The sequence below is a fragment of the Mauremys mutica genome, chromosome 2, assembly GCF_020497125.1.
Source record: "Mauremys mutica isolate MM-2020 ecotype Southern chromosome 2, ASM2049712v1, whole genome shotgun sequence".
NCBI lineage: Eukaryota > Metazoa > Chordata > Testudines > Geoemydidae > Mauremys > Mauremys mutica.
Genome location: NC_059073.1, coordinates 169,984,299 through 170,008,821, shown reverse-complemented (window position 1 = coordinate 170,008,821; position 24,523 = coordinate 169,984,299). Strand labels below are relative to the sequence as shown.

At 43.8% G+C, this 24,523-nt stretch overlaps 1 protein-coding gene across 3 annotated transcripts in view; it reads right to left on the bottom strand.

The window, feature by feature from the left end:
- Positions 1–24,523, bottom strand: part of NFX1 (nuclear transcription factor, X-box binding 1) — a 188,244-nt gene that overhangs the window by 110,651 nt on the left and 53,070 nt on the right. For all 3 annotated transcript variants that reach the window (XM_045006791.1, XM_045006792.1, XR_006577166.1), the window contains exons 8-10: positions 20,847–20,946; positions 20,524–20,741; positions 12,805–12,902 (exon numbers count right to left, since the gene is read on the bottom strand). In XM_045006791.1, the coding sequence (XP_044862726.1) occupies positions 12,805–12,902; positions 20,524–20,741; positions 20,847–20,946 (416 nt within the window). The remainder of the gene's footprint in view (positions 1–12,804; positions 12,903–20,523; positions 20,742–20,846; positions 20,947–24,523) is intronic.

The following is a 24,523-nucleotide window of genomic DNA, read 5'->3' as shown; positions in this document are numbered from 1 at the left end:
CCAGTAAATTATTATTTTTACTCTTCAGGAATCAACAGCTGTAATTTCTCCTAACTTTCTTGAAGATATGGTTGCCAGGCAACAGAAATGCAGACTCTGCTTCTAATTCTAACCACTGACTAATATTTGAAACATTTCCATATAGCAGAGTTTTTAAAGTAATATACAGAAATGAAAAATGCCTTTACATATTAACCTAATACAACAAAGGGGGAAAATAACTTAATATGATTTTTTTAATCAATTCTTATTAAAAGTTTAAAATAAAAAGGTAATAACTTGCTTATTTAGATCTTTAACTCTTTCGTTTACCTGTTTATTTTCTATAATGTGTTGCTTTAATACCTAAGGTTCTTAATGCCTTATCTTGTATAGTTATAAATATAATTCTGGTGCCATTCATTTTTAATTGTAATTTTGTCCTGTATGTCGTCCTGTGTTGTGTGTGTCACGGGACCACTTTTTTATTTTGCTGCAACAAAAGTCAATTTTATACTTTTTTAAAATATAAATAGTACCACACCATTTTAATATTATGGTTGGGGTTTAACCATCATAACATTATTAACCAATTAATTTTTTTTTGCAAAAGCTCAAAAAGGCCTCAGTTATAAATATGTACATATATTTCTGCCTCAGCAAATAATGCAATTGCAAACAAAAATAATTATATTTTATTAATCACAGTGGGGTTTTTTTATTCAAAGGAAAAAATGTAAAGGGAAACAAGACCAGTAATTCAATTAACAAAATGTTAATTTCCTGTCGGATTTTTATAAACTTTTTTGCACCTTTATTAAGTATTAAATTATAGCTATAAGAATGTTATAACAACAAATGGTAAAAAATATATCAATATAAACTGTCTGGTTATGTTCCAAAATGTTAAAGGTAACTAAATAATTTCAACATGTTAACACCTGTTTCTCCCAAATACAACTAAGGGTATGTCTACACTATGAAATTAGGTCAAATTTATAGAAGTCGTTTTTTTAGAAATCGTTTTTACACAGTCGATTGTGTGTCCCCCCACACAAAATGCTCTAAGTGCATTAAGTCGGCGGACTGTGTCCACAGTACCAAGGCTAGCGTCAACTTCCGGAGTGTTGCACTGTGGGTAGCTATGAGTAGTTATCCAACAGTTCCTACAGTCTCCGCTGCCCATTGGGATTCTGGGTTGAGATCCCAATGCCTGATAGGGCAAAAACAGTGTCACGGGTGGTGCTGGGTACATGTCGTCAGGCCTCCCTCTCCCTCCCTCCCTCCGTGAAAGCAACAGCAGACAATTGTTTCGCGCCTTTTTTCCTGGGTTACCTGAGCAAATGCCATACCACGGCAAGCATGGAGTGCGCTCAGCTCACCATCACCGTACGTCTCCTGGGTGGTGGCAGACATGGGTCTGCATTGCTATACAGCAGCAGCTCATTGCCTTTTGGCAGCAGACGGTGCATTACGATTGGTAGCCATCGTCATATTCCTGGGTGCTCTTTTAGCCGACCTTGGTGAGATCGGTCAGGGGTGCCTGGGCACACATGGGAGTGACTCAGCCAGGTCATGCCCATCTCTGCCGAGCACCCAGGAGATAACGATGGCTTGTAGTCGTACTGCACCATCTGCTGCCAGCCTAAGATGTAAAAGATAGATGGATCAAAACAAGAAATTGACCCGATTTGTTTTGTGAAATCAACGGTCTGCTAAACCCAGGGTTTTGAGTTCAGTCCTTGAGGGGGCCATTCTGTGTGACAGCTGTTTGTGGTTCTCCTTGATGCAAAGCCACCCCTTTTGTTGATTTTAATTCCCTGTAAGCCATGTCGTCAGTTGCCCCTCCCTCCGTCAGAAAAACGGCAGACAATTGTTTTGCCCAAAACCAGGTGAGGAGGCAACGGCAGCGCGGTGACGAGAGGAACACGGTCAAAGACTTTTCACAAAGCACGGGCCGGGCAACATGCCCTGGCAATGTGCACATCATGCTGAATGAGCTCTGCAAACACGCTGGCCAAACAGGAAATGAAATTCAAAAGTTCGCGGGCCTTTTCCTGTCTACCTGGCCAGTGCATCTAAGTTGAGAGCGCTGTCCAGAGCGGCCACAATGGAGCACTCTGGGATAGCTCCCGGAGGCCAATACCGTCAAATTGCGTCCACACTATCCCAAATTCAACCCGGCAAGGCCGATTTCAGCGCTAATCCCCTTGTCAGAAGTGGAGTAAAGAAATTGATTTAAGAGCCCTTTAAGTTGAAAGAAAAGGCTTCGTCGTGTGGATGGGTCCAGACTTAAATCGAGGTAATGCTGCTAAATTTGACCTAAAGTTGTAGTGTAGACTAGGCTTAAGTGTTATAAACGTTTAATACCCTCTAAGTGTTTTCATAGACCAGCATTTAAAATTCAGTTTGGTTTAATGTTTATACTCTTTTTCTTTAATGTTATGTTAAAGGGAAGTAGTGGTGGTTAAAGTCTGTGCTTCTAAACAATTAGCAGAAGTGGAATTGATATCAAGCAAATTAACTCCAGAAAACTTGGATAACAATTCTGTTACTAAACACTTTTGCTAAAACAGAGTGCTCAACAGGGGAGAGCAGTACCCCTTCTCACAGAAGATCATGAACATCTATTTCAGCAGTTAAGCACTATATTTAGTATATAAAAATAAATAATGCACACTAAATTAATCTGTGTATTAAATTTGGGTAACTGAAAACAAGAGAAATGTAAAAACTTTATTCTGTTAATCAATTTAAGCTGTTTATGGCTGCATCCCACAGACTGAAGACACCAGAAGGTATCAGTACACAGTGAAGAAACCCCCAGGCATCAAGAAAAGAAAAATTAAGTGCTTTATAAACAACAGACTTGCCAACTACACCTCAGTCTACCATATATGGACAACTAGGTAGGCAATCAGCTAAATACCACTAGCTGGACCACGTCTAACTGTCATTGAAACTGTCATTGAAACTGTATATTAAGTAAAGTGAGTTTGTGTGCTGCTGGTTTTAAATCTTTACCATCGAAATATGAATGAATTTAGCTACTGTGTAAAAGCAACTGTATTATTATTCTATTGCTGTACACCATTTAGAATAACATTGCTCAACTGTTTAACCAACACATAGGTAAAAATTAACTAACTAACTAATGACAGCAAACAACAAAGCAAGTAAACAACAAACCAGTAAAGAAGTTATTTTTTTTACTGTTTATGGAAGTTACATAGTAACTACCATAACCAACTCATTAGGAAATATTTTCTTTTTTTAATCACATAATCTTATTAGTAATAAACAGCTAGCTGGCACTGGCATTGTTGGTGTATAACAAAAACAGTGATGAGTTGGCAATATGTCAAATTGTGTAAACAATTCCCTGTTAGTACCAGTCATACCGGGGGTGAGGGCTAGCTCAGTGGTTTGAGCATTGGCCTGCTAAACCCAGGGTTGTGAGTTCAATACTTGAGGGGGCCATTTGGGGAACTGGGGTAAAAATCTGGGGATTGGTCCTGCTTTGAGCAGGGGGTTGGACTAGATGACCTCCTGAGATTCCTTCCAACCCTAATATTCTATGATAATTTGGAGTCAATGACACTACATCCTAATTGACGCAGCTTATTCAAAACAATCTTTTTTGGTGTCTGGTTAACAATATTAAATCATAAAGCAATATTTGGTAAATTGGTTACTGTCCATTCAGTAGGTTATCTGGAACACAGCATCTGTAAGAAATAACTGGATCTACATCAACTACTGGAGTATCAGAGGTATGCAATCAATGGAACACAGAAGCTAGCTGTTCGTGTTTCCTTCCCAGTGAAGCTCATCAGAGGATTACTCCTGGGGGAATTCTATGCCACTGCAAACACGCAGAATTCATGTCTACTACAGAATTGCACCCCACCCCACCCCAAAAATACGTTCTGCTGAAGAAATACTGAAGTTCCACCTTTCACGCACCAGAGGCCGCTGTGGCACCAGAACAGCCAGCTGACTGGCAGTAACAGCTTGTCACTGAGCTCATCACAGCAGCCTGCCTGTGGAGCCAAGTTAGGAGGCAGAGTGGGACCCATGGGGCTGCTGGGGGATCAGAGACTGGGATTCAGAAGGGCTAGTGGGGTGACAGTACTGAACCAGGGGCTGAATGGAGGACCACATGGGGACAGGGACAGATGTGCCTGACTGAATGGCTTGGGGTCAGCTAGGGTCTGCATAAGGGAGGCTTCCCAACTACCTAGCAATCCCTCCTCCTCCACCCAAAAAGAAACCATTCCATACTTCTACCCACACCCAACAACTCTCCAAGTTCACTGCCAGGCTCCTTCCTTCTCCCTCAGTTCCTCCATTACCTCTTACTCCCCCAAGCCTTTGTACTGCTTCTGAGGGGTGCAGGAAATATGTTTCTATATTGTAGTTTAAATGAATTACTCAAAGTTCTATATTAACATGCTGCAGCAGGGTGTACCCCTGCTCCTGCCTTGAAGGGGTAAAAACTGCCCGGGGAGGGGGCTGTGGCTGGAGAAAGCAGCTTTTAGGCTGGGCTCATTGGGGGAAGTGGCTGCAGCTGCAGCCACACCCCAAACAGACTCAGCTGGCCCTATAAAGGCAGAGAAGCCAGGGGGACAGGCATCTCTCTCTGCCTGTAGAGGGAGAAGGGCCTGGCTGCAGGGAGCGAGAGACAAAGTACCTGAGTGGAGCAGGGCTGGGGAAAGGCTGAGGAGCTGGGGAGCTCCAGCCTCGAAAGCCCCAGGCTAAGGCCTAGCATTGGGCTAAAAGGTACTGGGGGTTGCAGAGGGCAGCCCAGAGGTGGGGTAGGCCAAGGCAGCAGGTCCAAACCCTCCTTGCCAGTGATGAGTAGGCTGATACTGCAGTCTGCCCCAGGGCGCAGGGCTAGACAATGACTGGCCGTAGCCTGATATTGAGGCAAGGTGGGAATAGTGGGTGGGGGTTCCCCTGCGGAGGGGAGACCCTAAGACTGAGGGGTTACTGCCAGGGGGCAGCACCCCTGGTAAAAGGGCACCGGATTCAGGGAGGGGCATGGGGGCCAGAGGACAGGCAGATCACCGGCCTGCAGAGGGCGCTCCACAGCTGGAACCGAGCTAATTCCCAGAAGTCACCAGCAGGAGGCGCCACACCTCTGCACATGCCTAGTAAGGAATCTATTTGTCAAACACACATTTCCTGAATCTTTTGTCTGTATTGTTATAGACATACTTGCTGACAGGTATTTTGAAATAAATTACCAAAATATTGAAACTAGTGTGACAATATTGTTATTTTGACAAATAAAATATGCAGAATTTTAAAATATTGACAGAATTTAACTTTTTGGTGCAGAATTCCCTCAGGAGTAGAGGGTGACAACTAGCAATATATCTGTCTGGGGATTGGTCCTGCTTTGAGCAGCGGGTTGGACTAGATGACCTCCTGAGGTCCCTTCCAACCTTGATATTCTATGATAACATGGGAGTACAGTACTCTGTAGTAACTAATTACAAAAAATTATATACAAGGCCTCATTTGTGATGTCTCTACTCCAAACTTCTGTTTTACTACTTATATACATAGCAAAACACTCATCCTATTACTAATACAGTACTAACTGTAATTGCCCTAACATGAGTGTGTTGCTATCTGCAGTACCAAAGTAAAAGGGCCAGACTACAACACCGGATTAGAAAAGGATTGTGATGCTCAAATATGAGGCAGTGTCATATATATCTCACACACACACACACACTATATATATATATATATATATATATATATATGGGAGTATGCACAAAAGCTCAAACATAAAATTACATTCCTCAAAGTCCCTGAGTTAACATTCCACCATAAGGGACTAAGACATAATTGGAACTTAAAATCTGTCCACCAGTCATACGAGGGAATGTGCAGACCAAGGAACAGATGAGGCATGAATATGTAGAAGGTAAAATAAAGTGGCCATATAACAGTGTTTAGCCTGCTGGGACATCTTCAGTCCATGCATTTTGCTTTTCCGGGACGATGGTTAAAACATCCTCCCCATAAAAAGACAAAAAGTGGGGGAATGTAGTAGAAAGAGAGAGCCTGAGACATGAGGCCTGATATAAGGGCCTGGTGTAAGACCTAAGGCCCAAACTAAAGTCAAGCCCTGCCCTCTTACAAAGCAGATGCCTGCTTGCAGGTTCATCGTCCAATACATGAACTTGGCAAGAACAGGGCTGGTGTTGCAAAAACACAAATATGCCTAGGCACTAAGTAGTCATGTAAGCACAGTCTAGAAGGGTAGTGTCAGAAAACCCCACTACAAGGTTATGGTGTAAACACACTCCCTGAAGATGATACAGGGACATACTGACCCCTCTTAAAGATAAGGTCAGGATCATAGGATAATGGACAGAGATGTTTTGATTAAACCAAGAAGTACAATGTAAAGGGTGGTAACTAACCACATCAGAGGGGCAATAGGGAATTTGTTTGTATCCATGTATAAAAGAGGGGTCACAGAGAGGGTGTTGTTTAGCCAAGGGGAGAATGGAAAGTCCCGCCGTTCACTGAGCAGAGTCCATTGTGATGGGCATACATATGTTAGGGTACCTGTAACCATTGAGCCAGGGCATTAGGACAATGCTTCATGGACAATAAACCTAGCCAAGTTCCTTCGCTACTGAACAGAGCCTGTGGTCTTCTTGGACAAGTCGACTGGAGCCTGCTGGACAGGCTATCTGGCCAGAGCAAGAGCAGCACACAGAGAACACACTCACAGCCAATAACTGTGCAGTAAAAACTGTTTTTCTGAGATGTGCCCCCCTATAGGGACTCCACTTCAGATGTGTGCGCGCCCCATGCAACTTCAATTGGAAATTTTCATTAGCCTCCACTCGGCCTGTGCATCCATCCCATATATTCTTGTGCCCCACACAGAGGATACAGAGGTCTGTGCAGGCAAACCACCTCAACTCCTTCTCTACCGCAATGTTCCATACAGGAAACTCTGAAGCAGAGGGGAAGGAGGGTGGGTAGTGATCACCAACAGGGGGACACAGCTCGAAGAACCACAGTTACTGCAAAGGGTGAGTAAATCATGATAGAATATCAGGGTTGGAAGGGACCTCAGGAGGTCATCTAGTCCCACCCCCTGCTCAAAGCAGGACCAATTCCCAACTAAATCATCCCAGCCAGGGCTTTGTCAAGCCTGACCTTAAAAACCTCTAAGGAAGGAGATTCCACCACCTTCCACTGCTTCATCACCCTCCTAGTGAAAAAGTTTTTCCTAATATCCAACCTCCCCCACTGCAACTTGAGACCATTATTCCTTGTTCTGTCATCTGGTACCACTGAGAACAGTCTAGATCAGGGGTCGGCAACCTACGGCACGCATGCCAAACACGGCATGCAAGCTGATCTTTAGCGGCACGCAGCTGCCTACTGCGGTCCCGGCCCCCAGCCTAACTCAGCCTCCCTGACACCGCTCTCCCCTGCAGGGGCAGGAGGCAGAAGCTTGGTTCTGTGGCAGCCAAGCGTCCACCACTCCCTCTCCCTTCCCCCAGCGTGGTGCTTTCCTGCCCCGCCCCCTCTCCATCCCTGCGCCAATCAGCTGATGGCCCTTGCGAGGGGGACGGGGAAGAGCAGCAGCGTGCACACAGCTCCGTAGAGGATGCAGAGAGAGGTAGGGATGGGGCCTTGGGGAAGGGGGTGGAACAGGGCATATCCCTTCCAGCCCCCTGCCATGAGCCGCTCAGGGAAGGGGGCTGGGAGCACCCCCACGAGCTAAGCACCCCAGCCCTCTGCCCTGACCCCCCCCCCACACACACACACCCAGCCTTCTGCCCTGCACCCCCACAGCCCCATCCCTCTACCCTGCAGCCCCATACCTTCCAGCCCTCTGCCCTGACCCCTCACACACACTCAGCATTCTGCTCTGCACCCCCATACTCCCCAGCCCTCTGCCCTGACCCTTGAACCCCCCCCCACACCCAGCCTTCTACCCTGCATCCTCACAGCCCCATCCCTCTGCCCTGAACCCCCCCACCCCCAGCCTTCTGCCCTGCACCTCCCCCACCCCCAGCCCTCTGCCTTGACCTTTGACCCCCCCCTCACACCCAGCCATATGCCCTACACCCCCCCACCCCTCTGCCCGGATTCCTGAACCCCCCCCACCCCAGCCTTCTCCCCTGAAACCCCTCCCCCAGCCCTCTGCCCTGATGGATGGAGGGCAATTAGGGGAATACTGATAGGGAACACACTTCTTGAAGAACCTCCAGTTACAATAAGTACCCTCAATTTCTTCTTTGAGTGATTGTCCCTGTGTGTATTCTACATGTGGTTGACTGGCAAGCAATGTTCAGACTGGAGGAGAGTGCAAGGAAGCAGCTGGTATACAGTTGCAGCTTGAGTTAGAGCATAGGTGTGTCATGAACATGTGGACAGACTTCCACGTTGCTGCTCTGCAGCAAAATGTCCAATAAGGATGCCATGGAAGCAGCTTGTCCTCACATGGAGTGAGCTGTAATACCCCCAGGAAGGGGAAGTTTTGCCGTAGGTTCAAAGGGTGGACCTGAGAATGTTGTCAGGACAAGGTTATGGTCCCATTGAGAGATAGATTTAATGACAAGTGGGAAGGTTCTGATCAAGCCCTTCATAAATCACACAGTAGCCAGGTGCATGAAGACAGTAAGTTCCTTCACCAGAAGGAGAAAGGCACTAATCAATGCTAGGTGTACTCGCAGCAAACTAGAGCCAGACCTGAAGTCTTTAAAGCAGAGGATAACTGGAATGCATATGGTGGTGGTGATGTACCCAGGCTGAAAAGTACTGCCATTTAGCCAGGTAGCAGGCTCTAGTAGAATTCTTTCTAGTTTGGTTAAGGATTTCCTGAACAAGGACAGAGCATGAATGTTTTATTTCTGACGCCCATCCAAGTACCAGGCCATAAGGTGGAGTGAGCCCAAGTTAGGGTGCTTGATCTCCCCCCTACCCCTGTCCTGAGCTAGGTGATCCTAAAATAGTCAAATCCTGATAGGTGTGTGTGCTGACATCATTAGGAGTTCTGTGAACCAGAACTGTCTGGGTCAGTAGGGTGCTAGGAAGATAATGGTGGCTCTGTTGTGACAGATCTTCTGTACATCTTGAGGTAGTAGGGGGAAGGAAGGAAGGAAAGGTGTATCTGAGGTCATCCATCCAGGAAAGCAGGAGAGCATTGCCCTGGGAATCACAGCTTATGGCTCCCCTGGAGCAATACATGGGAAGCTTTTTGTTCATCTGGGATACAAAGAGGTCTCAGCGGAGTACCCCATTGTGCGACTATGTTGGTTAGAAATGTGTTGTGGATCTCCCATTTCTGGTCTGCAGATAAGCAGCTGCTTAACCTGTCTGTCAGGGAGTTGTGAACCAATATAACTGTCCACCTATCTCTAGAAATGCACAATACTGAAGATTTAGAGCACCCTGAGGTGGGCGCCGATGGAGGTTTAGCCTTATACTATAGCAAGAAACCCATCCGGGGAGGTACCAGAGGTAGAGCTATTTCCAACTGTATCAGTCTGGAAGAACGACCATCTTTGCTATCTCTACCATGTCCAGATGGAACCAAAGCTTGCTCGGAACAGTGTTTGCTCTTAGAAGAGCTTCAGGGTTTTCCAGTCCCACTGAAACTGGAGGAGCCCTTTGTCTCTACAGTACGAGTTCAAGGGGTTGAATTTTCTGAGATGGTTGACCTACTGGGAGACCAAAGTCTTTTCAGAGCAGACTCTTTACAAGGAGAGTCAGAGCTCTTCTTCCAGAGACCTTTTGAGGAGCACTATGGAGTCTTTCCCTTTCTGGGGGAGTGCTGAGCCAAGTTTGAAAGGACACTGGATCTGCCTGGAGATTGCTGACCTGGCTCTGAAGCAGGACAAAGGGAACGCTCCATCATAAGTAGCCTCAACTTGATCTCCAGATTCTTCTTCACCCTGGAATTAAGGGCTAGACAAAAGCCACACTTATGTGGGATGTGTGACTCTTCTAGGCAGTCAACACATTTGTAGTGCGGCTGCTAACCAGGTTGGGCTCCTGGAAAGCAAGGCAACATTTAAACCAGGGGTGGGCAAACTTTTTGGCCTGAGGGCCACATCGGGTTTCGTAAATTGTATGTAGGGCAGGTTAGGGGATGGGGTCGTGGCCTGGCCCCGACCTCCTATCTCCCCCTTGGACCCCTGCCCCATCCAACCCCTCCCGGGACCCCTGCCCCATCCAACCGCCCCGCTTCTTGCCCCCTGACACCCTCCCCCCAGGACCCCTACCCCATCCAACCCCCCCACTCCCTGTCCCCTGACCACCCCTAGACTCCTGCCATCCGATCCAACCCCTCTTCTCATTCCTGACGACCCCTGCCCCATCCAACCACCCCTTCTCCCTGTCCCCTGACTTCCCCCGGAACTCCTGCCCCTGATGGACCCTCCTGGACCCCATTCAACCCCCCTCCTTCCTGACTGCACCCCTTGGAACTTCTGCCCCCTTTTAACCCCCCGTTCCCCCACCCGACCACCCTGACCCCTATCCACACCCCCGTCCCCTGACCACCACCCCGAACTCCCCTGCCCTCTATCCAACCCCCCCCTTGCTCCCTGCCCCCCTTTACCGTACTGCCTGGAGCACCAGTGTCTGGTGGCGCTGGAGCTAGGCAATGTTGCCACTGCCACCACGCAGCACAGGAGCACCGGGTCAGGCCAGGCTCTGCAACTGCGCTGCCCCAGGATCTCACAGCCCCGCCACCCAGAGCATGTGACTGTGGTTGAGTGAGCGAGCTGATGCTGCGGGAGAGGGAGGACAGCAGGGGAGGGACTGGGGGCTAGCCTTCTGGGCCAGGAGCTCAGAGGCCGGGCTGTAGTTTGCCCACTTCTGGTTTAAGCCCTGGAGAGCCAGGCATGCCCTCCTGAGGAAGACAAGCCTCCCCAGGAGGGGAGAAGAAAAAATAATCCTCCCAACTACTAAACTAATCTAACAAACTAGACTGAACTAAACTAGCAGCTAGGAAAAAATTCTTTTCGCCAAGGCACACTTGAGGTGGACCTGCTAAAACTCCATCTCAAGCCGAGGTGGTTGAGAAGCAACTGAGGGTGGTCTGCCCAAGCAGACCTATTTAGCCTCACTGCATGGCGTGAGGATGTATAGGACATGTGGACCAAACAGACACTGTTAATGAAGATCTTTGATTGAAGACTCATGGGCACATGTACACCTGAAGAGGAACACCCATAGGCACTACTCACAGAAGAACAAGTTCCTGTGACAAAGAGGCAGCAAGACTGGAACTGTAATGCGTTCTGTAAATTCATATAGGGGAAGCAGTCCAGATGCCAAGATGTTTGACCAATCAGCTGCCACTATGGCCAAGGTTAACGCCATGACTGGGACGTTCTTGAGAAATGCCATTTTCAGGACACGTGGTATTTCCTGATGGACTTCACTCTTACTTTTCAAGGACAGGATCTCGAGTTCTCTGAGAAGCTGCAAAAGCTAAAAAATGCTATGGTGGAACTCTCAGCAATAAGAGATAATCCTAGGCCTTACGCCCAAACATTTATCAGGAAAGCAAGTCTGCAGGGACCATATTAGACCTTGGTGGCAAAGTCACAGAAACATCAGATATACATGTCTGAAGATACTGTTGAACACATGAATGTCACATTCATTAAAGCTCCAACAACTATCATATTGCTTCAAAGATCTGGTTCCGCACAATAATAAGAAAACAATTGGCCTGTTACTGACAATGTACAAACTGACAATCTGCTGGATCACTGTACAAATGTATAGAGTGAGGAAGAAAAGGAGACTGGTAAACAAATGACTCCCCCGTAAGCCTTGTGGGAGCCTTAGGCATAACTAACAGTGTGAATCAAAGGCTGTGAACCAGCATACACCAGGCCTTGGCAGAATGACAACACATTAGGTATTCGAAAGCACATTCCTGACATGAGAAGATGGTATAGAAATGCTCAGAGTTCTCCAGTAACTGCATAAAAACATTTCTAGGAAATGCTACACTCATGGACCCACAGATCCCTCATAAGATAAAGAGGGAAGGATAGGATAATGGATGAAGATATTTTGTTCAAACTAGCCCGTACAAGATACAGGATTATAACAAAAAACATATGGAATGTAATATGTAACTTGTTTGTATCAATATATGAAAAGAAAATCATGCAGGGCATCTTTGTAATAGTTTAGGGGATAACATTCTGGTCTGTTGACTGAACTAGTACCTAGTCAAGGGTATACATGTTAGTGTACCTGAGCTCCTATGGGGCACTAGGACAGTGCTTTGTTGACAGTAAACCTGGCTGAGTGCCTTTGCCACCAAACTGAGCATGAGGTCTTTCTTTAGGAATAAGACTGAGGTCTAATGAATCAATATGTTGCATTTTCTTCTAGTGCAGCTAACACCAGAGCTCCAAGAATAGCAGCCCTAGCAGCATTAATACAGCAGCACTAGCAACATTCCACAGCATGAACACCACTCTCCAAAACTCCACATAAAATCACCATGCACTTGACATGCTTCTAACAATGCTTTTGATGGAAATAACATTCATTGAATTGTAGTAGTTTTGTGGTAGAAGATCGGTTTTCCACAGCTAAATTAATGAATAAAATCATGTACATATAAACTGAAAAGCACACTCCTGAACTTGATGAAATAGCCCACATGTTGAGCTAGCTATTTTCTACTGGTTCTACAACCTGGCAGTACTACTTCCTATTACAGTGTATAGTGCCCCCTTCCCCCGGATAATTTTTAAGAGTGCTCAAGAGCTCGTTACTAGAGATTAGTGTTTAAACTTTTACCTTTGTTTTGAAGGCACACCTACAGTAAATATTTGATGTACGAGAGCATGGTCCACATTCTCCTTCATGGCAAAGATTTTCACATGTATGAATGAAATCTACCAAAAATTAAAATGTAAAAATGATTTGTAAATTAAACCTTTTAATTTAACATTGGTACTTTATATCTATCTATGTCATATGAACATCCGTGGTCACATTGAGGCTTCTGCATGAGTTGGGAGCTGCAGGCACAAGACACTGCCTTCAAATCCCTTAGTATTTCTCATGTATATGTTACAGATTTTATGTCAAAAAAAGTATAAGAATTTGGTGCATTATAAGATTTGCAACTTAAAGTTGTGTATTGCTTTGAAATATTTTAAAAACAGCTCAAAATTGTGCTTGTTCATTTTAGTAAGTCTATGGCCTCTAGAGTTTCAGTTCCACAATTTTTATACTAGTAGTATTAAAAATAGACACTTTGCTAAACACTTTTCATATAAATATATAGAATCAATAAACTTGTGATTTAATGTGGTGCTGTATAACCAGATGAACTGAGGAGCACTATGTTAAAAACCATTCTGAACACAAAATTTCCCTATATGTATAATCTGATTTTTTTTTTTAAACAGTGAAAAATTAAACATTCATTTTTCACTATGTATACTGACCTTCTGTAGCTTGGAAAAGGAAAATAAAAATTAGCCACTTCCTATATCATCTATGGTTCTTCAAAATGATTGCCTTCATGGATCCAAACTGTATGAGAGGAATAGTGACTTGTCAAGTATCCGACGAAGTGGGTATTCACCCACGAAAGCTCATGCTCCAATACGTCTGTTAGTCTATAAGGTGCCACAGGACTCTCTGCTGCTTTTATAGTGACTTGTGTGTGTGAACTTGGCACTCTTTAGAGAGAAACAGCTATTGGAGAAAAAGTTTGCCCAGCTCTAAAGAGCGAGAATATTGAACAGACACAAAAATGTATCTGAATTTATCTGAAAATTTCCTCTCTCCAAATAATAAGGTCCACAGATCCATTACAGTGGGACTCCAGCCTAATTTTCAGTTTGAAGACCAAACCAGACCTGTCAGTTCCTGGAAGGAAATGATCCCACCCCTAATTAGCATGCCAGTTTGAGATAAAATCTACTGACTAATATGGAATTCATTTCAAGAATAACTATTTATGCACCTCATAGCTTAAGCAAAAACTTCAAAATTTCTCATCTGAATCAAAACATATAGTTTTCAGAGTAGCAGTCATGCTAGACTGTATCCGCAAAAAGAACAGGAGTACTTGTAGCATCTTAGAGACTAACAAATTTATTTGAGCATAAGCTTTCGTGGGCTACAGCCCACTTCATTGGATGCATAGACTAGAACGTACAGCAAGAAGATATTTATACATACAGAGAACATGAAAAAGTAGAAGTAGCCATACCAACTGTAAGAGGCCAATCAATTGAGATGAGCTGTTAGCAGCAGGAGAAAAACAACTTTTGAAGTGATAATCGAGATGACCCACTTAAGGTGTGAGAATACTTAACATGGGGAAATAGATTCAATTAGTGTAATGGCCCAACCATTCCCAGTCTCTGTTCAAATCTAAGTTAATTGTATCGAATTTGCATATTAATTGAAGTTCAGCAGTCTCTTTGGAGTCTGTTTTTGAAGTTTTTTTGTTGTAAAATTGCCACCTTCAAGTCTGTTGCTGAGTGGTTAGAGAGGCTGAAGTGTTCTCCCACTGGTTATTGAATGTTATGATTCCTGATGTCAGATGTGTCCATTTTTTTTTTTTTTTTTGCATAGAGACTGTCTGGTTTGGCCAATGTATATGGCAGAGGGGCATTGCTGGCACATGATGGCACATATCACGTTGGTAGATGTGCAGGTGAACGAGCCCCTGATGGCGTGACTGATGTGATTAGATCCTGTGATGGTGTCACTTGAATAAATACGTGGACAGAGTTGGCATCAGGCTTTGTTGCAAGGATAGGTTCCTGGGTTAGTGTTTATGTTGTATGGTATGCAGTTGCTGGTGAGTATTTGCTTCAGTTTGGGGGTCTGTAAGCGAGGACTGGTCTGTCTCCCAAGATCTGTGAGAGTGAAGAATCATCTTTCAGGATAGGTTGTAGATCTTTGATGATGCGCTGGAGAGGTTTTAGTTGGGGGCTGAAGGTTCTCTTATTTTCTTTGTTGGGCCTGTCTTGTAGTAGGTGACTCCTGGGTACTCTTCTGGCTCTTTCAATCTGTTTTTTCACTTCAGCAGGTGTGTATTGTAGTTTTAAGAATGCTTGATAGAGATCTTGTAGGTGTTTGTCTGTCTGAGGGACTGGAGCAAATGCGGTTGTATCTTAGAGCTTGGTTGTAGACAATGGATCATGTGGTGTGTCCTGGATGGAAGCTGGAGGCATGTAGGTAAGTATAGTGGTCAGTAGGTTTCCGGTATAGGGTGGTGTTTGTGACCATCGCTTATTAGCACAGTAGTGTCTAGGAAATGGACCGCTTGTGTGGATTGGTCATCTTGATTATCACTTCAAAAGTTGTTTTTCTCCTGCTGATAACAGCTCATCTCAATTGATTGGCCTCTTACAGTTGGTATGGCTACTTCCACCTTTTCATGTTCTCTGTATGTATAAATATCTTCTTGCTGTATGTTCCAGTCTATGCATCCGATGAAGTGGGCTGTAGCCCACAAAAGCTTATGCTCAAATAAATTTGTTAATCTCTAAGGTGCCACAAGTACTCCTGTTCTTTTTAAAAGATATAGTGAATCCCAGTTTGCAACAGAACATCAGCACCGAGTAGTTCACAGATGGAATTTAAGTCTTTGACATAGCTGAGCCTCAGTCCATTAATTACCTTGAATATTAGGGCCAATGCCTTAAATTGGCATTGAAAGCTGACCAGGAGCCAGGGGATGGACTTGGTTCCTGATGTGCTCACGACAGCCTCGGCCATGGAATAGGCAGGTAGACCCTTCTGTCCCACCTGGAACCTATGCATCATCTTCACATTCAGCTTAACACACAGTTAACTACAGTGATCTGCACCCTCAGCAAGTCTGCGTACGACATTAAGCCTGGGGGAGAGGCAGATATGCTGGAAGGTAGGAATAGGGTCCAGAATGACCTAGAAAAATTGGAGGATTGGGCCAAAAGAAATCTGATGAGGTTCAACAAGGACAAGTGCAGAGTCCTGCACTTAGGACAGAAGAATCCCATGCACTGCTACAGGATGAGTACTAACTGGCTAAGCGGCAGTTCTTCGGAAAAGGACTTGGGGATTACAGTGGACGAGAAGCTGGATGAGAGTTAACGTTGTGCCTTTGTTGCCAAGAAGGCTAACAGCATATTGGGCTGCATTAGTAGGAGCGTTGCCAGCAGATAGAGGGAAGTGATTACTCCCCTCTATTTGGCACTGATGAGGCCACATCTGGAGTATTGCATCCAGTTTTGGGCCCCCAACTATAGAAAGGATGTGGACAAATTGGAGATAGTCCAGCGGAGGACAACGAAAATGATTAGGGGGCTCGGGCACATGACTTATGAGGAGAAGCTGAGGGAACTGGGCTTATTTAGTCTGCAGAAGAGTGAGGGGGGATTTGATAGTAGCCTTCAACTACCTGAAGTTGACAGATGACAAAGAAAGGAGCAATGGTCTCAAGTTGCAGTGCGGGAGGTCTAGGTTGGATATTAGGAAAAACTATTTCACTAGTAGGGTGGTGAAGCACTGGAATGGGTTACGTAGAGAGCTGATAGAATCTCCATCCTTAGAGGATTTTATGGCCCGGCTTGACATAAGAATGGCCGTACTGGGTCAGACCAAAGGTCCATCCAGCCCAGTATCCTGTCTACCAACAGTGGCCAATGCCAGGTGCCCCAGAGGGAGTGAACCTAACAGGTAATGATCAAGTGATCTCTCTCCTGCCATCCAGCTCCACCCTCTGACAGAGGCTGGCTAGACACACCATTCCTTACCCATCCTGGCTAACAGCCATTAATGGACTTAACCTCCATGAATTTATCCAGTTCTCTTTTAAACCCTGTTATAGTCCTAGCCTTCACAACCTCCTCAGGCAAGGAGTTCCACAAGTTGACTGTGCGCTGTGTGAAGAACTTCCTTTTATTTGTTTTAAACCTGCTGCCCATTAATTTCATTTGGTGGCCCCTAGTTCTTATATTATGGGAACAAGTAAATAAATTTTCTTTATTCACTTTCTCCAACCACTCATGAGTTTATATCCCCCCTTAGTCTCCTCTTTTCCAAGTTGAAAAGTCCTAGCCTTTTTAATCTCTCCTCATATGGGACCCGTTCCAAACACCTAAGCATTTTAGTTGCCCTTCTCTGAACCTTTTCTAATGCCAGTATATCTTTTTTGAGATGAGGAGACCACATCTGTACGCAGTATTCAAGATGTGGGCGTTCCATGGATTTATATAAGGGCAATAATATATTCTCCATCTTATTCTCTATCCCCTTTTTAATGATTCCTTACACACTGTTTGCTTTTTTGACTGCCGCTGCACACTGCATGGACGTCTTCAGAGAACTATCCACGATAACTCCAAAATCTTTTTCCTGATTAGTTGTAGCTAAATTAGCCCCTATTGTATTGTATGTATAGTTGGAGTTTTTTTCCCAATGTGCATTACTTTACATTTATTCACATGAAATTTCATTTGCCATTTTGTTGCCCAATCACTGAGTTTTGTGAGATTTTTTTTTTTTTTTAAGTTCTTCACAGTCTGCTTTGGTCTTAACTCTCTTGAGCAGTTTACTATCATCTGCAAATGTTGCCACCTCACTGTTTACCCCTTTCTCCAGATCATTTATGAATAAACTGGGTAGGATTGGTCCTAGGACTGACTCTTGGGGAACACCACTAGTTACCCCTGTCCAGTCTGAAAATTTACCATTTATTCCTACCCTTTGTTCCCTGTCTTTTAACCAGTTCTCAATCCATGGAAGGATCTTCCCTCTTATCCCATGACAACTTAATTTAGGTAACAGCCTTTGGTGAGGGGCCTTGTCAAAGGTTTTCTGGAAATACAGGCGAGTCTCATCTCATGCTGGGGTTACATTCCACTGTCAGCACGTAAAGCAAAAATCACATATAGTCAAATTACATTGAGTGTAATGGCGGGCGAAATTGCCCACACTACAGGTACAGTATTTAAATTGTTATTTTTCCTCTTTTTTTCGTTTCGTTTTTGCCGACCGCGCAAAGCTGAATTTGTGCATGTTAAATGCGCGTAAGATGAGACTCGCCTGTACACTATGTCCACAGGATCCCCCTTGTCCACGTTTGTTGACCCCTTCAAAGAACTAGAATAGATTGATTTCTCTTTCCCTTTTTTTTTTATGAAAAAAAAATTCTCTTTACAGAAACCATGCTGACTTTTGCCCAACAATTTATGTTCTTCTATGTGTCTGACAATTTTATTCTTTACGATTATTTCAACTAATTTGCCTCCTATTAACCTATTACAGACTGAAGCACCTCTTCCACCCCAACGGTCAGCTAAGGACTAGACGTTCAATTTGAACTTTAAATAGGTAAGAGAATGACCTGATGACCACTCCTACGATGCATGCTACCTCTCTTCTCCCAAGCCAATACTGCACAAAGCTGAAATTGCTCTGACTCTTCTTAGGTAGTTTAGGCCTTTTGCCCCATCCATGTAGCAAGATAGAGAGGATTAAAGGAGGAGACTGTACTGTACAATGTACCAAGGAGTGGGTCTAAGGCAACATGCCCCAGAGGGACCTGTGCCTGCAAAAGAAACAAAAAAAAAATCTCTCTGTTAATCCACTGAAGGATACAGAGAAATTGATGCAGCTCATAGTTCAATCTTCTTTGTGTTACCCACCATGAGGATGAGCAGGAATACCAAACACTGCAGTTTATCTACCATGCTTTTTGCCAGTGTAAGAACATCTGAAACTGTTTGTGTGGTAAGGGGGCCAAAGCGTCTCCTGCACAGACTGGCTGCTTGCAAAGGGTTTGTAATGTATATTCTGTCTTCTTCCTGGGTTTGTCCATCATATACTGCTCCATAAAGATAAGCAGGGGGTCAAGCTGCTGAAGTCTCAGGCAAACACAAAGGAGGGCTTTCCCTCTGTCAGAGGGCAAACCTGACAGTACAGTTCTAATGATTCTGCAGCTGAAGTTTAAAGATTTTTTTTCCTTTCATTTTCTCCTCAGCAGCAGAGTGTGTCTGGAACTGCCCGCAGAGGTACAGGAAAAATGAAAAAAAACTGGTTGGATCCTCATGGGCTGGGCCAGGCCATACACCTTCCTGACAGAGACTGGCAGGACTGGTTCTGCCTTCAAAATGACAAATAGGCTGATGACTTAGTATAACAGATCTGAGGAGAGTATGTCATTTTAAGTTGGCCTTCAAAAGTTCAAGGTTTATTGGGAGACTAATGGAGACACTCTTAAAAACCCTTGAACAGAACAAAGAGGAAGAGCGTGCCAACGCTGACAATTGTTTGGCAATAAAGTAAGGTAAGGTTGTCAATAGCATCTTCATCTTCCCATTACACTGATGATAAAGAGGGCTGGAGGAGAGAATTGCTGGTAAGAAGGCTCTTAGGCAAAGGAGATCCTGCTGATATAAGCCTTTTTTTCCCACTCTCCTCTTCTACACAATCGTCCTTGGGTCTTCTGCGATATGGGCAACTGCACCCATGTAGCTCAACAGGACTAAGATATCTTTATTCCATATGGATATGGTGGACTTTTGTCTGCAGGGACCCATCAGCAAGGAGCAGCGGCGGCTCCAGGCACCAGCGCTCAAAGTGCGTGCCTGGGGCGGCAAGCCACGGGGGGCGCCCTGCCGGTCCCTGCAAGGGCGGCAGTTAGGTAGCCTTCGGCGGCTTGCCTGCAGGAGGTCCACCGGTCCCGCGGATTCGGTGGCAATTTGGCAGCGGGTATGATGAATCTGCGGGACCGGGGACCTCTCGCAGGCAAGCCGCCGAAGGCTGGTTGCCTGACTGCCGTGCTTGGGGTGGCAAAAAAGCCAGAGCCCCCCCGGCAAGGAGTCATTCAAGCAGTAGATGCTGCCTCACCTGATCCATGGTGAACAGAAGGAGTCTCAGTAAGTGATCTCGGAGTGGACCTTGGATCCTATCCCTGGGAGCAGTGAGGCAAAAAGTGCACGGCCCTCATGGGCAGGCCCACAAGAGCACCAGAGCAAATGCCATTTAAAAGTTTCATTTGCTCTGGTGCCCTTACAGAAATTAACTTTTCTGTAAGGGATAATGGGGACTGACAGGGAAATGACATGCTGTAGAACTTAGCTGGCTGGCCAGAAAGATCTGGAGGAACTAAAGACATGGAGACACAGGCAGGGTTCATATGCAGTCCCATTGAACACTTGTTTTCTAGAAATTTCTGCACTTGCCTCCCACAACATGTGTACCAGCTACAGTGGGGATCCATACAGGCAATGCTAAAAAAAGCTGGTCAGTTTCATTTGTTTCTAGACAGCTGCACTTTCTGATTCTCAAGTCCAATTACAATTATTCAAGATTTGGGTTGCAAATTCTATGGAGGCTTTTATAAATTCAACTTGACTACAACCACCCAATCATGAACACTTTCTACGCATACTGGATTTTTGTTCATTCTGAACCTATTTTTAAAAAAAATGAATCTGGACTACCTGCCTCTTTAGTAATGGAATGTGTTTGTAAGTGTTTAAAGCAGAAAGTTCTAGTTACCACGGCTACCACAAGGTAGAGGTTTGCCACATGTTTTTCCACACGATGGGATGGGATCCGTGCACAGTTTACGCTCAATACATTCTAGTTTTAGTAATCTGCTAAGAGGAGTCTGCCCACAAGGACAGCAGTGCACTACTTGGGGAAGTCGTGGACAAAGTTGGCAGGGCTCAGGATGACATATCTGCATACAGCTGTGCCTTCCACAATTTAATTTTCTAAAAAGGAAATATATAAGGAATTACAAGGGTATCACAGTCACTGAGTGTTGAATAAAATGTAATTTTTGCTTTAGGTTTTTTGGGGGAGAAAGAGGCCCTTACTTGTCACATGTCTTCTGGCAGGAGAACTTTCCAAATCCATCAGAAAACTCTTCATTTGTTCCACACAATACATCTCGAAAGGTACTCCCACAGTAACAGACTAAGAGAGAACAAACAATAAGAAAAAACAGTATTACAAGGAACACTAAACACTGTATATGCAGGACAATACTAAATTTGAAAAACTGAACATAAAAATTCAAAATGTATAAATAGAGCAACTAAAGTACACTTTTAAAGGTTGTTTTAAACCTTTAAAAGTGTACTTTAGTTGCTCTATTTAGACTTGACTTAGCTGTATACAGACTGAGTTTCTATATTACTTTTATTAGCAGAAGATACTAATAAAAGAGGATCAATAAAAAGGACAAACTACTTGCAAAAGAGGGCTTAATCAGTATAGCAATACTTGACATTCAAAAAATAATGCAAATTAATCTTGAATGGGAACTTTTATCTTAAACTAAACTTCAAAAAATTTACATAAAAAATAAATGCAAGCATTTTCTTTGTATATATCACAAAGAAATGTACCAATATTATTATACTGTACTAGACATCTGGACATCATAGGAGCCACATGGGTTATCAGACCAGAGGTAAAATACTTTTAGCCATTTGAAAAGTGTGGGTGTTTATTTAAGTATACTTCTTTAAATTTACTTTTATACAGGTTTTCTGTTACTTTTGAAACTACTGATTTAAAAAGTCGTAGAGGTGACACATAGGTAAGATTTTCCTAGTCAAGAGTAAATTAGTATTTAAAATATCCTGTAACAATTGTATATCACCTGTTTTGATTTACAGAACCCTTGCAGATGCATTTTTTAAAAGTAAAAAAATTAAAATTAAGTGCCTGTCTGAAGCAAGACTTCTCTCAATTTGGAAGTAAACTCACTTATAAAAGATAAGCATGTATTCAGCCTTTAGATGGAAAGGTGTTAGCGGTACTCATCATACATATAATTTATAGAATTACTAATTTATATAAACTTGCCATGATAGCAAATCCATTGCAATATTAATTAAAAGAAGCAAAGCACCAACCCCTATAATTAAAATTCTTCTGACTTTTTTGTAACTGCTCAATCTCCCAAATTTGGCAAGGGGATAGTCTTCAGGCAGGCTATGCCTGACTTTAACAAAAGTCTTTTAGGTTCCAATGTAATAAAGTAAGGACACTTTAGCAACGACAGTAAAGAAAACTTGAATGACAAAGCTAATCAGGTAACAACAAAATGGGTTAGACAACAGTTGACTGGAGCTGAGATTTATAAAAAGAAAACTCCTGTCCCAAGAGTTAAAATGCTTGTCAGTGGCGGATTAGTATACTCTTGGGAAAAAGAACATCTCACTTTTAAGCAAATAGATAATTTTCCCTAAAAAGTTGGATGCATGTTTTATTATACAGTACCATTTAAAAACCTTTTCATCGGATGACTGGAAAAAGGCTAATGTAGTGCTCCTCTTTAAAAAAGGGGAGGAGGAGGATCCGGGGAACTACAGGCCAGTCAGCCTCACCTCAGTCCCTGGAAAAATCATGGAGCAGGTCCTCAAGGAATCAATTCTGATGCACTTAGAGGAGAAGAAAGTGATCAGGAACAGTCAGCATGGATTCACAAAGGGCAAGTCATGCCTTACTAACCGAATTGCCTTCTATGATGAGATAACTGGCTCTGTGGATGAGGGGAAAGCAGTGGACATATTATTCCTTGACTTTAGCAAACATTTGATATGGTCTCCCACAATATTCTTGCTGGCAAGTTAAAGTAGTAAGGGCTGGGAATGGACTATAAGGTGGATAGAAAACTGGCTAGATCGTTGGGCTCAACAGGTAGTGATCAATGGCTCCATGTCTAGTTGGCGGCTGGTATCAAGGAAAGTGCCCCAAGGGTCGGTCCTGGGGCCGGTTTTGTTCAATATCTTCATTAATGATCTGGAGGATGGCGTGAATTGCACCCTCCGCAAGTTTGCAGATTACACTAAACTGGGAGGTGTGGTAGATACCCTGGAGGGTAGGAATAGCATACAGAAGGACCGAGACAAATTAGAGGATTGGACCAAAAGAAATCTGATGAGGTTTGACAAGTGCAGAGTCCTGCACTTAGGATGGAAGAATCCCATGCACTGCTACAGACTAGGGACCAAATGGCTAGGAAGCAGTTCTGCAGAAAAGGACCTAGGGGTTACAGTGGATGAGAAGCTGGATATGAGATGACAGTGTGCCCCTGTTGCCAAGAAGGCTAACGGCATTTTGGGCTGTATAAGTTGGGGCACTGCCAACAGATCAAGGTACAAGATCATTCCCCTCTATTCAGCATTGGTGAGGCCTCATCTGGAGTACTGTGTCCAGTTTGGGGCCCCACACTACAAGGAGGATGTGGAAAAATTGGAAAGAATCCAGCGGAGGGCAACAAAAATGATTAGGGGGCTGGAGCACATAATTTATGAGGAGAGGCTGAGGGAACTGGGATTGTTTAGTCTGCAGAAGAGAAGAATGAGGGGGGATTTGATAGCTGCTTTCAACTACCTGAAAGGGGGTTCCCAAAGAGGATGGATCTAGACTGTTCTTAGTGATACCAGATGACAGAACAAGGAGTAATGGTCTCAAGTTGCAGTTGGAGAGGTTTAGGTTGGATATTGGGAAAAACTTTTTCACTAGGAGGGTGGTGAAGCACTGGAATGAGTTACCTAGGGAGGTGGTAGAATCTCTTTCCTCAGAGGTTTTTAAGATGAGGCTTGACAAAGCCCTGGCTGGGATGATTTAGTTGGGGATTCTGCGTTGAGCAGGGGGGGTTGGACTAAATGACCTCCTGAGGTCTTTTCCAACCCTGAAATTCTATACCTTCCACATCTTCAGGGGAAGCTGCCTTCTTTTGTCTTCTTCCCCTTGTTTATTTGTGCTCATCCCTAAATTTTGGGCCAGCAAGAAAAACTGGCCAAACTCATCATCACACCTGAAAACCAGTCTTTAAAATGTACTGCATATCTTCAAGACTGATTTTTAAAAGGCTTGTAACTTAATCAACACAAAACCAAATTTCAGCATTTCTCTTTAATGTGAGCTATTTCCATACTACAATTCAACTTCCTATCATTTTTACTGTTGAAAGTAATCAAAATAATATTCCAGTATTTTTGTTTTGTTTTTCCACTCTCAAATTGGCTGAATCATTTTTTGCTTAAACTTTCCATAAAATATTTACCTTCAGGCAAAGATTGAGCTTGAAAAATTTAATCCCAAAAGGTGAAATTCAAGATGTTATAAGCAACTGAAAGCAGTTACAAAGCTATGGCAGTCACCACTCCCATTATACTGGAAGAGACTTTATGCACTATCCAAATTTTAGATTAAAACCCAGCAGGTGAAGTGCCTAATTCTGGGTTTTACTGGAACAAATAAGTTCCTTATATAGCTGCATCAGAAAAAGGACAAAGCTGAGACATGTTCCTGGGAAATATTAGGATGAATTTTAAGTTGTTTCACTGTTCAGGAAATAATCACTAAATAAAAAGGTTGCATGTATATGTACTTGCATATATTAAGAATAAGGGCTAGTGACCCATTGTAAATTAAATGCAACTTCAGCAGTCATTTTTTTAAAATCTTGGCATTAAAGATTACCTATTATTTTGTTCACTATTGTACTCTAATTTATTTGTTTACTAGCAGCTAG